Below are 13059 nucleotides of genomic sequence, written 5' to 3'. Positions count from 1 at the left end.
GTTCATCTCACAGGGACATTATAAAGCTGGGTGTTGGTGGTGGCCAGATGGAGGCTCTCCAGGCTTCTGGTTGATTCTGAGAGCTGCCCCGCACCCAAGCACCTTTGAAGCCTAAGGTGAAAAATTACATATGGACAGTAGACAGTCAACACCTGGGTTTTCAAGGACAGTGGGTGACCTTGTGGACAGGGCAGTCACAGCCAGCACCCACTGGCCTCTGCTTCTGGAGGGCTGCGTTCCTCCCTCTTGTTGGTCTGGCCCACCTAACTTCCACTTGTTTATTCAAGTGCTGCTAAGGGGAGACGATGCTAGAGTTTTTTTTTTTAAAGCAAATTTATGCCTCACTACATGCGTGGCTCCCGTTTTTCGGCCTCTGCCTACACTCACCCCTGCAGAGGCCCCAGGAGAGCCCAGCACAGCCTTTTGTAAACCAAGACAAGCCAGCCCTGGGCCTGGGGCTCCTCCCTGCACCCCACTTAGCCCTGCACCCTTCCAGCCCAACTACAATTCTCAAGACAAGGAGTCCGTAAAAAGGAGACTGACAGATGACACTTTCCTCCGCCATGACTGACAGGCAGCAGCAAGAGGGGAGAACGCGGCACTGGACATCACATGCAGGAACTGCCTCAAAAGTAGGGGCACCTTTCGGGCTGAGTTAATCCTGTCAACAGCAGACTGGAATAAGACGAGGAACTGTGTGCTTGAAACCAGAAGATGGTGCTCGAAACCAGAAGATGAATTCTGTGATGACGATAAATGGACTCAGTGCAATGTGGGTGCTATACAGAGAATCATTCCTCAAGGTTCTGGAGCAGTTCATTTTTTTCAGCACCGTAAACTCACTGTTCGAATCTTACAAGCACTAGTGTTCAGCATTTCTAAAACTGGAGGGCCCAGTGAGGACTGGATGGGCACACAAATCTATAAACGAGCAGGGACGAACCCTGGGCTGCTGTGACCGCCAGCACCTCTTCCCGATCCTCCAAGACCCTCTGTGGCAGAGAATCCTTGGTGACGGGTCAGCCTGCTTCACTTTCAAAGCCAGCTGGGAAAATTATCAAAGCTGTCAGTCACACACCGTGATCCACAGGAGGGAGAAAAGCTCGTCTGTGTGAGGAACGCCTGCGGATGTGTCTCCAGGAAGCAGAAGTCACAGCCAGGCAGAGACCCTGCCTGACAGGGCAGCTCAAGGCAACAGCAACTCCACCGCTTCTCCCTGGTTCCCAAGCTCATCAATTCCATCTCAAATACACAGAGACCCACACAGGAGGCACTGCTGCACCCAGCACTCTTCATCTCCAAAGTGAGCCTGTGGGGTGAGCAACTGCCTTGTTTGGGTGGACAGCCGGTGGAAGAGCCTGCAACGTGACCTGCATTTAAAAACGTGGGAAAACCTGTGGAGGAAACCCACTCACCTTCGGTTGCTACTCCTTTTGTGAATTCTTTTGGTTATAGCTGTGCCTATGGGTCTACGGGCTTCACCTGACAAATGGTCTTCTGTACTACGGACAATCTGGACCCGTAAACCTGGCCTTCCAACTAGGCGACACTGAAATGTTGCAGACAAATCAGAATGTCACTTCCCTTTAAATATTCCCCACACACATGCACCAGGCTGACTGGTGGATACTGGGGTGTGAAATGAGAGAAACAGCCCCCAACGCACAGACGCGGGGACATGATTATTACCAATTAACCACAGGCTGCACTTCAGCTCCTGCGCACCAGGTGCCTCGTGCCGGTGGCTCTGTAGCACTGGCCTGTTTCTCTCCAAAGCCATTCTGTGGCTTCTGGAAAAGGCAAACAAGCTCAGGACATTGTACCTCCAAGGAGCACATCTCTTAGAAGATTCTTGCCATAGCTAGTTACACCAAAGGCCCATTCAAACCCCATGTTCTACTTTTACAGAAGTGAAAAATTACAGGCAAGGATGGCATTCCAAAATAAGGCAGAATATCCAAGACAGGAAGGTCACGTGTGCAAGGACGGTGTGAGCCTCCAGACTGTAGTGTGGGAGCTCACGCTAAAGCATTCCTGGTGACGCCCACGTCCACCAAGAACTACCGTGCTGCCTTCTGACCCGTGAGGCTAACGGACTGGCAGAACACTGTGACATGCCACTGCCACACAGGGAGGAGCAGCAGGTGAGGAGAGGCCTTCCCTGTTCTCTGATACCCAACAAACATCCAAGTGCTTGACGCCTCGCTCCATGATGCCCACTGCTCAGCTTCTGTGCACAGGCAGTTTCTGAATTTCACCTCAGGCCCTTGAAGTGGTCCGTCTGAGTCCTTTCCAAGAACCCTAAAACTGCCTTCCACTCATGAAAGCACTCATGGACCTGAAAGCATGGTAGCCACCCAGGAACAGACACCTGTGGTTATCTCCTGCCTGGGGCTCAGGCAGGCGGTGGTAGGTGTCAGGCTGACTGGTGGATACTGGGGTGTGCTGGCATATTCCCTCTGTTTTTAATATGCTTGGAAATTTTAATTAAGCAAGAAAAAAAAAGAATAATTACTTAGGCTATTCAAATCCGTTTAAAATCATGCAATGGGTAGCTCAAAAGTTCTATTTCCTTCATACCAAGGAAACTAGTTTATGAAACATTAAGTGCCCCAGTCTAGACAGCAGCTGATAGGTTTCAAATTAAACACACACAAGTATAGATTCACAAACTAAAAGGCGCGGCACTGTCAGAGCGGGAGGAGAGCCAACTACAGTTCCATGAGGCGAGCTTTCTTCTGTCCTTCCATTCCAAGATACCAACTTTCAATACAAATGCATTAGTATTTGTTATTAAAATATCCTTAGGAAAAAAGAGAGCTTCCAGATAACAGTTCTGAGAAAAATGTGAAAACTTTTACTGTTACATTAAGAACAGGCAGTAGAAGCAACCTATTCTGCACTTCTCAGAAGATACTGGGGGGCACATATGCCACGCTGGAATAAAGAATACAGAATCAAACATGTACAAAGGTACCACAGCAGGTTATGGTTCATACAGGACTTTAAATGACCAATGTTGACAATACAATTTGCAAAGAATATGAGAAAAGCAATACATATTTCTGAAACAAAAACACACCTGTTATAAAAAATAACACGCATAGTATCAGAATAGAACAGTCAACAGAGCAGCAGTTACTGAAGACAGATGGCAACAGGCAGCTGCACCAACCATGGGTCTGCTGTGTGTCCACACCCGTGAGGCCCTATTGTGAACAACGCAACGTTCTCCATCAGCGGGGAAGCACACAGACCACTTGGCCACCATGCTTTCCGCCCGGTCTGTTCACACTCAGATTTAGCAGTAATAGCCCAGAAGGGAATGCAGCTCCATGCTCCCTAAGACATCGATGTCTTCAACACATGTGTAAGATTCTTTCTGAAGCCCCTAGCTCCTCCACTCTTCCAAACTAACAACATACAGAAATAGAAACAAGAAAGCAAAGACATCACGTTGCCTTAGAAAAGCTGTCCTCAACTCATCTTCTCTACATGTTTTCAGATCCTATCCTGATGGAATGGAAAGAGCAGCTCCGCCTCCCCGAGGCTTCCGGGGACTCCTCACACACACGACCACCAGTCTTCAGTCACACACCATGGAGACTTTGGTCCCAACCAGTGTCTGCCTTTTCTAGAAACTGGAGACCCTGATTCAAATGGCAAGATTTGTTAGTTCCCATTTGCCTTGCAATAACCCTATGCTTCACAAAGATTCCAGACTAGGGGTTATTCCTCACCCAACTTCATGCATCAGGAACACAGAGTACCAGAATATTCTCACATTTTATTTCAAGGCACTCTCCACCAGAAAGTATGAAAAGAATAAACTACTCTGTAAAATGTGACTATATTTTTATAAACACAACAGTGAGATCCAAAATGAGACAAAGTAGAATTATACTGAATGCTCATTATCCCAAAGTGGCTTAATTTCATTTGCTTGCTGCAAAGACAAAGACTGTAAAAAGGAGCAGAAAGAGAAAGCGTGCAAAGCACTTCCTTGGAAGATCTCCAGTCCACTAACAGATCGCGAGAAAATCAGATGTGTCCCTCACAGAAGGGACGGCAGGCAGTCACTTCGCAGACTTCCCAGGCTCCCCGACGGCTGCTCACGCTGGGTGCTGGCACCGGCGTATCAGCTACCCACTGGCTGAACTGGCAATCAACACGAGCACTTCACGTGACAGCCAGAGTGACAGTCCAGGCATGTGATGACCCCACTCGTGTCCCCCAGTTTGTAGAGAGACTTCCCATTGCTGTGCTTCTCACACCCTCTAGTTTTAAGAATATGTCAAATTGATTATATATTATGCAAGTAAATTATCTTATATACATGAATAGTAAAAGGTAATTAGGAATATGCTGAATCATCTGCTGTTGTTGAAGAAAACATGCAGATGTATCTCTCTCACCTAACAGTTTTCTTCTAGCTTCCGCTATATTTCATCACCTATTAGTTACTCTCTTTCTCTCCAACTTCTCTTCATCCTCAAACCTCAGAGGAAATAATTGCAAAGGTCACGTCTGGGAGAGCGGTAGCTGGAAGGCAGCATTTCTAGGGGGTAGGGAAGCACCACCTCCCCAGTACTGCATCCTCACAAAATCCAAAGGGCAGCCAATGAGTCGGTCTGGAGGCCACCAGGTTTCTGTAACAACTGCAGCAATTTTACCTTTGCATCTCTTACTGGACTACACAAGCCATCTAGGTAAAAGTAAATACTGCCAAAAGCTCCCACCTACTGGAAAGAGAAGTAGAGGGCTTGAAAACACAACTTCGACAGGCTTCAACGGAGAAGGAAGCATCATTCAGAGATGAGAACAATGCTATGGACACCTCGTGATCAACACTCAAGGGATGCAGGAGCTCAGTGAGGATGATTCCTCAGAGGCAGACGACCTGACCGGCTCAGGCACTGGCGAGCTGGCTACCACACCCAGACTGCGCTTGTCAAGATGCCTTGCTCCTTGAAAATAAGGCAAGATCCCAGATTCAAGTGCTAGCAGCATTTCGCCCCTCAGATGCACCTGCAGGCTCCACTGGCTCCAAAGGACGCCCTTGGATGGGTCAGCAATTCCATGAACATCCACAAAACCAACACTTAGCACTGCTCAGTGGGATCAACAGTGCCCGTGGTCTGCTGCAACGAATCCAAACACATCTGCGCCCAGAGCTACATGGCCATGTGCCCATCAACTGTCCCGACTCGCAGGCAATGCACACGGCCCTGCACCACTTCCCTCCTGCCCACCATGGAGCAGGGGACAGTTCTGTGAGTGAACAGAAGCAGGACATCCACAGAGCCGGCTGACGATGGAAGATGAGATGCTGCCGAGATGCTGAAGGGCAGATCACTGAGGCTGAACACGCGTTCCTTCTGCCAAGAGTCGCACACACCAGCTGGGGCCCTGCGTCCCCACTGCCCAAGGGCTGCCTCGTTCTAATGAAGGCTGCTCACTCAGCACAGGGCCAAGTGGCCTTTCTAGCTGCAGGTACCAGAAAAAGCCACTGCCACTAACACAGGGGAAGAATGCCCCAAAGACAAAAGGTCATTTGAGATGATTAACACCTTTTAGAGGCCATTTTGGTCATTCTTGAAATCAAAGAGAAACCTTTATTTTCAACAAAACTGCCCAGAAGAGATGGTTCATTGATCCACTATGAACAAGTCTTTCACCATACACAGCACCAAAATATATATTTAAAAAATTAAAAAACACATAGCCCCTCACACGCATCTCCCAAAAGCCACACAACCCAGACCAAAGGGAAAACAGATCAAACTCAATGCCCTCACACACACGCCGTCTTTGAATTAGGATTTACAAATTTATATATTCTTTCCTATGGAAGAAAAAAAAAACACACAAAAAACCACTGGGGTAAGGAAAAACTTGTAGGTGAAGGCCCAATGTCTGCCTAAGCTAACAGAAAGCAGAATCATGATTCGTGCTTTTCCTGTATTTTGAGTGGGATGCAGCCTAACAGCACAGCCCTCCGTGGCCAACCAAATCCTTCAGCAGTCAGAGGCCGCCGGAACGCTGGAAGAGCAAACCGCAGCCTTCCAGATTCTTCAGCGAGTGCCAGAGTGCAGGCTCTGCATCAGACTGCCAAAGAGACGGCAGCTTTCCTTGCAAGTTTTCCACTGCCTACAAAGGCCATTTTTCCCTATAAAAAAGATGCCAGGTCAAAAAAAAGTACAAGGGAGAAAAAGAGTTCTCTACTGCAGTGAGAATCTTGCAGTCGCAGGCTGATCTGAGGCAAGTCCCACGACGCAGGGGTGGTGCTGGGTCCACCACACAAGCGCAGGCGTTACTTGGGTTCCTCGATCACGCCCTTGCTGAGGTCTGTCATTTTGGGATATTTTACTTTCTTCTGGTCCAGCTCGTTCTGAGCCCAAAGTAGTAGTTTCAGTAATTTTGCCAGTTTGGGTGTTGACTCGCGATTTTCATAATCTAGGACAGCTTGGTTAACTTCACTCCACACCTAGAATGTAAATACATCAGATAAAAACCACCACACACGCAGAGCACCAGTAGAGTCTATTAAAAATATGCAGTTTAAACAAAGATTAAGCCCTTAACTGCAAGACGCTCTCGGGACATGAAACACATAGTCCTTGCCTGGAGAAGCTCACAGTCTGGTCGGCAAATGTCACATCCAGCCTCGATGGCAGTTAAGTGCCATGAGCAAGGCTTGAACAAAGTGCTGAGGGGACTGTGGAGAGGCAAGACCAGCGTAGCAGGACATACCAGCACCCTCCTCACAAGCCTCAAGAAAACATCTCAAGTGGACTCTAGGACAGGCCATCCTTCCAAGACAGTGTAGGGAGGACAGAGCCCTAGGAGAGGACCTGGGGGAAGAGGGACCTGGGTCTGGGAAGATGAGGAGCTGTCATGTTCTGCCAGACAAAAACAGCAGTGAGGAGAGAAAAGTTTCAGAAAACAGGATTTTAAATGAAAAATACTTGGGACCTAAACAGGAAGAAGGTTCAGATAAACATGAGAAATCAGCAAAGGGTGTGAATACTCTGCAACGGACACCAAGTCTGTTGCCCCTAGTTTGACAAAAGATTAAAAGCCAGAGATGGGCCAGGCACGGTGGCTCACACCTGTAATCTCAGCACTCTGGGAGGCTGGATCACCTGAGGTCAGGAGTTTGAGAGCAGCCTGGCCAATATGGTGAAACCCCGTCTCTACTAAAAATACAAAAATTAGCTGGGCGTGGTGGCGCACTCCTGTAGTTCAGTTACTAGGGAGGTAGAGGCAGGAGAACTGCTTGAACACAGGAGGCGGGGGTTGCAGTGAACCGAGATCTCGTCACTGCACTCCAGCCTGGGCGACAGAGCAAGACTTCATCTCCAAAAAAAAAGTCATGAGGGAACCACTTAGCATCCCAGGCACAGAAGCCACCTCAGTCCACACCACAAAGCCACACACTTGGTGTCTTTGCGAAGCCCTCTCGGAGCACGCTGGGAGTGGAAGAAAGCTTCCCTCTGGTGGGCCCCACCTTCTGCCTCTGCATGGTGTGGAGGAGGTCTCCGAAGGGCGACTCCTCGGGACTGTCAAAGGCCAGCAGTGCCAGCGTACGCTCCATCTCTGTGAGGCACTCTCGGCTCTCCTCGCCCTGCTCCGCCAGCTGAGTCTGCGCAAACTCCAGCGCCGCCTCTGTCTCCCGCTGGCGGATCAGCTCGATCAAATGCTGTTGCTGGAGGCAGAGACAGACAAGCTTGACCCCCACACACCCAAGACAGGGACTCAGGGCAGGTGGTACCAGGGTCCCCATCAAAAGTACATCACAGAGGGAAGACTTCTCTTGCATCTCTGAGTTATCAAATTCACATTTTTAAAACAAAAAATAGCTTCTGAACTACATAAAAGAGCAAACTCAAACCCCTACCCCGCACATGCATTAAAATAACATTAAAGCAAATTAGCCTAGTTATTTCTCGATCATTGCAAATAACTTTAACTTATCAAGTATCCACAAACCAGATTGCTCTCTCCTGAAACTTACCTGCAAATGGAAGTAAAGATACCGGTTTGTGTCCAAGAGCTCTGGGTGGAGGCTGTTGATCAAGGCGATGGCCTCCTGAATCTGACCTTTCAGTATCATCTCCCGGATCTTGATTCGTTCATCAAGTGTTTCCAGATCCACACTAGGTTCGATCCCAGATTCCATTCGAAACTTCTCCGCTGCTTCCTTAAAGCCCTCTGAAAAGAGAAACCATCTTCACTGCTAGGAAAGTGAGCAAGGAATTAAGGCAAAGACTTTGTATCTCCAGAAACTCCAACTGCCTCAATTAATCACCTCTAATGTGAACCACACTTTCTCAGGAACCCGGTATTAATATCTTTGTAATTTACAAGTCATGCTCTCAAAATACATACAGAAAATGAGAAGAATATACCTTGTTATCCCATCCAAAAACTCTAACCTGTTAGCAAAGGGGTCAGAATGGCTGCTGACCTAGTGTGTTGGTGTGGGCTCCTTTGAGAGGACAGATAATAGGTCCAGATGCCAGCAGCTGCAGCTCTGGTGCCAGATTAGGCAAGTCACACTGGCTCAGCCTCCACAGCCGGCCCAGCCTCCACAGCCGGCCCAGCCTCCACAGCCGGCTCAGCCTCCACAGCACAGGAGCCCTCCACGGCCAGCTCCACCTGCAGTGGCCTGGTGACTCCCACCTCTTAAGAGTGTCTACAATTTTTTTGGCCGGGCGCGGTGGCTCACGCCTGTAATCCCAGCACTTTGGGAGGCCGAGGCGGGCGGATCACGAGGTCAGGAGATCGAGACCATCCTGGCTAACACGGTGAAACCCCGTCTCTACTAAAAATGCAAAAAATTAGCCGGGCGAGGCGGCAGGCGCCTGTAGTCCCAGCTACTTGGGAGGCTGAGGCAGGAGAATGGCGTGAACCCGGGAGGCGGAGCTTGCAGAGAGCCGAGATCGTGCCACTGCACTCCAGCCCGGGCGACAGAGCGAGACTCCGTCTCAAAAAAAAAAAAAAAAAAAAAAGAGTGTCTACAATTTTTTAAAGCTAGCATGTGTGCCCCTTCCCCTGCCCCCGACATAATTATAGGCCTAAATTTCCTCATCACCTTTCAAAAATATTTTTTTTTGAGATGGGGTCCCACTCACTCTCCCAGGCTGGACGGCGGTGACACAGTCTTGGCTCACTGCAACCTCCACCTCCCGGGCTTAAGTGATCCTCCCACCTCAGCCTCCCAAGTAGCTGGGACTACAGGCACAAGCCACCATACCCAGCTAATTAAAAAATTGTTTTTGTAGAGACAAGGTCTTACTATGTTGCCCAGGCTGATCTCCAACTTCTAGGCTCAAGTAATCTTCCTCTGTCTCTCAAAGTGCTGGGATTACAAGCATGAGCCACCATGTTTGGCCTAAAAAATTTTCACAGAGATTAATCTGGGAGTACGAAATGGGGACTAACAGGAGGGAGATTTTTCATGTCATGCCTTTTAAAAACATCTATTTTCTCGCCATATAAAGCACTGCCCTTCCTCCAGCCAACATCAAGAACAGCCTGAGTCTTATTTCCCTCTGCACACTTCTGCCCTTCCCCATTCTCGTCCTGAGTTGGGCATACCTTCTGGAAACAGGCCACCATACTCAAGCAGACTGGCCAGAGGAGATCAACAATTTGGCTTTAAATATACTTACTTCACAACAGTCTCAGTTATCTTGACTAACTATAAAACTGTCAAAGGCTGAGAAATGGGTTTGTGTTAGGGCTCAGAGACCTGGAATAATCTCATCTTCAGAAAAGGTTATCTTTCACATGATAATTTACAAACTTATCAGGTTAGCATTGTGTTTTTATAATGTCTGAACACAAATAACTACGTCATCAAACCTCACGGCTACAGCACTCCTTATGTATTCAAAAAGGGAGAATCACATTCGCGCAACAACATCCTTGCTGTAAGCCATTACCTGTGACCAGGTAGTTCATGATGAGGCGGTTCATGTCTGCTCTCTGGACGTGCAAGTTATTGAGCTTTTCCATCCACTCATCTTTCGTGATTTCATCGGGTTTTTCTGCATAACTCATTCTGATTTATTTCTACAGGAAAAAAATAACAGCTGAGGGAGGGGTTTAGATGCTCCTCCAGGTGCAAAGGGTAGCACTGGAGAGCTGTGAGCTAGAGAATCCCACACTGAGCATGCACTGAAAGAGAACGCTGCCATGGGACACCCACCGGACTGAGAACGCCAGTGCTTAGCAAAGAAGAAGTTCACTTGAACTTTTCTACTGCATTATCAGGAGAATGGACTATACTACGAAAACAATCTGGCATTCCTTATGAAGCTGAATATGTGTGCTCCTCACAACCAGGAATTCTATTTTTAAGACATTTATATTCTAGAAAAACTCATCAGGATGCACCAAACACAGACAACGCTGTTCATAGAAGCACTGTTCAAAGCGGCAGAAATGTGGAAGTCACCCACCTGAGCGTTCCTTCAACAGCAGCATGGACCAAGGGACTGTGGCACACAGAACAACTGTGTGTTTAAAACCCTTGGGCAGATGGGTTTTGGAATTCAGAATTCTTCAATGTACAACGATTATTTGGCACAATTTACCATATAACAGCCTCACTGGAGTTTGGGGGAGCTCCCCATCATCAGACATTATTTCTTCAGTGTAATGTGTTAAGTATCCATACTAAGTAGTAGAGGCTATTGAACTTCACCTGGTGAGGTTTTGGCCACCAAACAGGTTAAAAACAAAACCAGAAACTTTGGTTTTAGAGATGTTTAGATTTCAGCATTGCTGAGAAGGGACAGTGGTCATGTATTCACACAAGAGAATTTCATAAAGCAGTTAAAATAAATGAACATCACACAAAGTCACATGGATGACTCTCATAAAACAATCTGAATGAAAAGAGAGAGATGAGGGAGAGGCAAAATGTGGCCTGAGTTTTTTTAGGAACAAGAAGACAAAATACATGATATGTGCTTTAGCAACAAATATGTGGCAAACCTATTTTGTTTTTTAAAACAAGGGCATGAAAGCTGACACTCAGGAGGGGGTTATCTGTGGGAAGGGCAAATGACTGAAGCCCGAGGCAGTTGTTGCAGCTATGGGAGAATGAGCAGGTGCCTGAGACAGGCAGGGGCACGCCACAGTCCACTCGGTCTTTCTGTTTTGTCACTGATACATATGTTATACGATGCTACTTTATACAAAGCACTGCTGAGGTGTTTCAATAAATTAAAAAACTTTGGTCTCTTGGCTGAAAATGGGATGAATGCAGGGTGGTGAGAGCTGAGCAGCAGGTCCATTAGGGAGACACCCAAGTGAGAGAGAACATCGTCAGAAGAGATGGGGAGCAAGGTGAGATCAAGATGCTTTGGCCGCAGAGTCAATGGCTGCTGCTGGACAGAAGATTACCGGACAAAAGAAAGGGAAGAATCGAAGATGGTCACAGGTTTCAAGCATGAGAGGCCCTGCAAGATGGGACCACAAATAAGGAGGAAGGACTGGAAGAAGAACAGGTTTGAGGAGCAGGGCAAGTTTGACGTGACTATTAGACATGCGGCTGGAGAAATCAAGCAGGTGCCTGGATTACAGATCCTGAGCTCACTGCTGAAAACATGAATTAGTGAAACGGGGGGGGGGGGTGGGAGCACAGGGATATTTAAAACCAAGAATTCAGCAAAGACCATAGAGTGAGTGTAGATAGGGAATGAGAATCGTCATTACTTGGAGGATGCCATCCTTGAAGGTCAAGCAGAGAAAGTGGCACCAGCAGAAGAAAACTTGCTGCGGAGCGGCAGGTAAAGTGGAGGAGAAACCAGGAGTCAATCGCTGTCACACACGAACACCCATTCTCTCATAATCAATTGCAAAACTCACTGAGACCAAATTTTTATTCACGACAATTAAAGGTAACTTAAGGACCCATTTTCTCTTTCTTTTTTCTTTTTTTGAGACAGGCTGGAGGGCAGTGGCGCGATCATGGCTCACTGCAGCCTCGACCTCCTGGGCTCAAGCGATCCTCCCACCTCAGCCTCCCTAGGAGCTGGGACAACAGGAGCGCACCACCCCGCCTGGCTAATTTTTTTATTTTTAGCAGAGACGGGAGTCTCGCTGTTTCCCCGGCTGGTCTCGAACTCGCGGGCTCAAGAGATCCGCCCACTTCGACCTCTGCCACCGCGCACGGCCCTAGGACCAAGGTTAAGAGGTCCCTAAGGTTAAAAGGCACCTTTTTCTCTCAGCCCATTCGGTGTTGGGCACTCACAGCGCTTCCACTCCGGGCAGTTACATGCGCCCATGAAAAGCAACAACTTTGTAGAACTGGCCCGTCCTGTTGTTAGCAGGAAGAGCTCGGTAGTCTCAGACTCCAGCATAACAAGATTCAACAGAAGAAAACCCTACTTTCCATGCCACACTTTACGTCCTCACCCGCTCGGTTTCTGCTTTAAAGCAGCAGATTTTGTTTAAAAGACCTCGTTACAGACGTCGCTCCTCCACAGAGACAGCTACCGCCGCCCCTCAGGCTGGCAAGGACCGCCCCTGAACACCGGCGCCTGAGGCCGCGCGCCTGGAGGCTGAGCCCTGACTGCCCCCTGGGCACCGGCGCGGGGCGGCCATCCGGAGCGGGACTCACTGCACGCCCCAGCTCCGCACCTGCCAGCGCCGGCGCTTCCAAGGCCCCCAAAACGCGGGCGGCGCGCACCCCAGCCGCATCCCGCCTGCCCGCCCGCCCCGGTCCCGGGAGACGCTCGGCCCGGCCGCCCGGGCCCGCCGCCGCCGCCATCTTACCGTGCGGAACCTGCCTCCAACGCTGCGCGGTCTGGGCGGCCGCGATTCCGCAGCCTCTCCTGGGCCGGGGAGGGGTGGCGGCGGCTGGGGCGCCCGAGTAGAAGGAGGCGGAGGCGGGGGCCGCGGCGGAGGCGGAGGCGGGGGCGGGGGCGGGGGCGGGGAGCGGGAGGGCAGGCGCACCGGCGGCCGCCCCTCAGCACCTCTCGCGACAGCACGAGAGCGCGAGAGCGCGAGCCGATGACCAATGAAGCGCCCCCGCGAGGAGGC

The 13059-nt window shown here is 49.3% G+C and overlaps 1 protein-coding gene across 1 annotated transcript; it reads right to left on the bottom strand.

Annotated features, from left to right (window-relative positions):
- Window positions 1–2834: 2834 nt before the first annotated feature.
- GID8 (GID complex subunit 8 homolog) lies at window positions 2835–13007 on the bottom strand. Its single transcript, XM_045363287.3, has 5 exons — window positions 12793–13007; window positions 9951–10080; window positions 8018–8214; window positions 7511–7708; window positions 2835–6487 (listed from the first exon to the last, which is right to left on the bottom strand). The coding sequence occupies exons 2-5, from the start codon at window positions 10066–10068 to the stop codon at window positions 6314–6316; spliced, it is 687 nt and encodes a 228-aa protein (XP_045219222.1). The 5' UTR covers window positions 10069–10080; window positions 12793–13007; the 3' UTR covers window positions 2835–6313.
- Window positions 13008–13059: the final 52 nt, after the last annotated feature.

Source organism: Macaca fascicularis, chromosome 10, assembly GCF_037993035.2.
Source record: "Macaca fascicularis isolate 582-1 chromosome 10, T2T-MFA8v1.1".
NCBI classification, from domain to species: domain Eukaryota; kingdom Metazoa; phylum Chordata; class Mammalia; order Primates; family Cercopithecidae; genus Macaca; species Macaca fascicularis.
The sequence above is the reverse complement of the archived record's forward strand: the minus strand, read 5'-3'. Positions and strand labels throughout refer to the sequence as shown.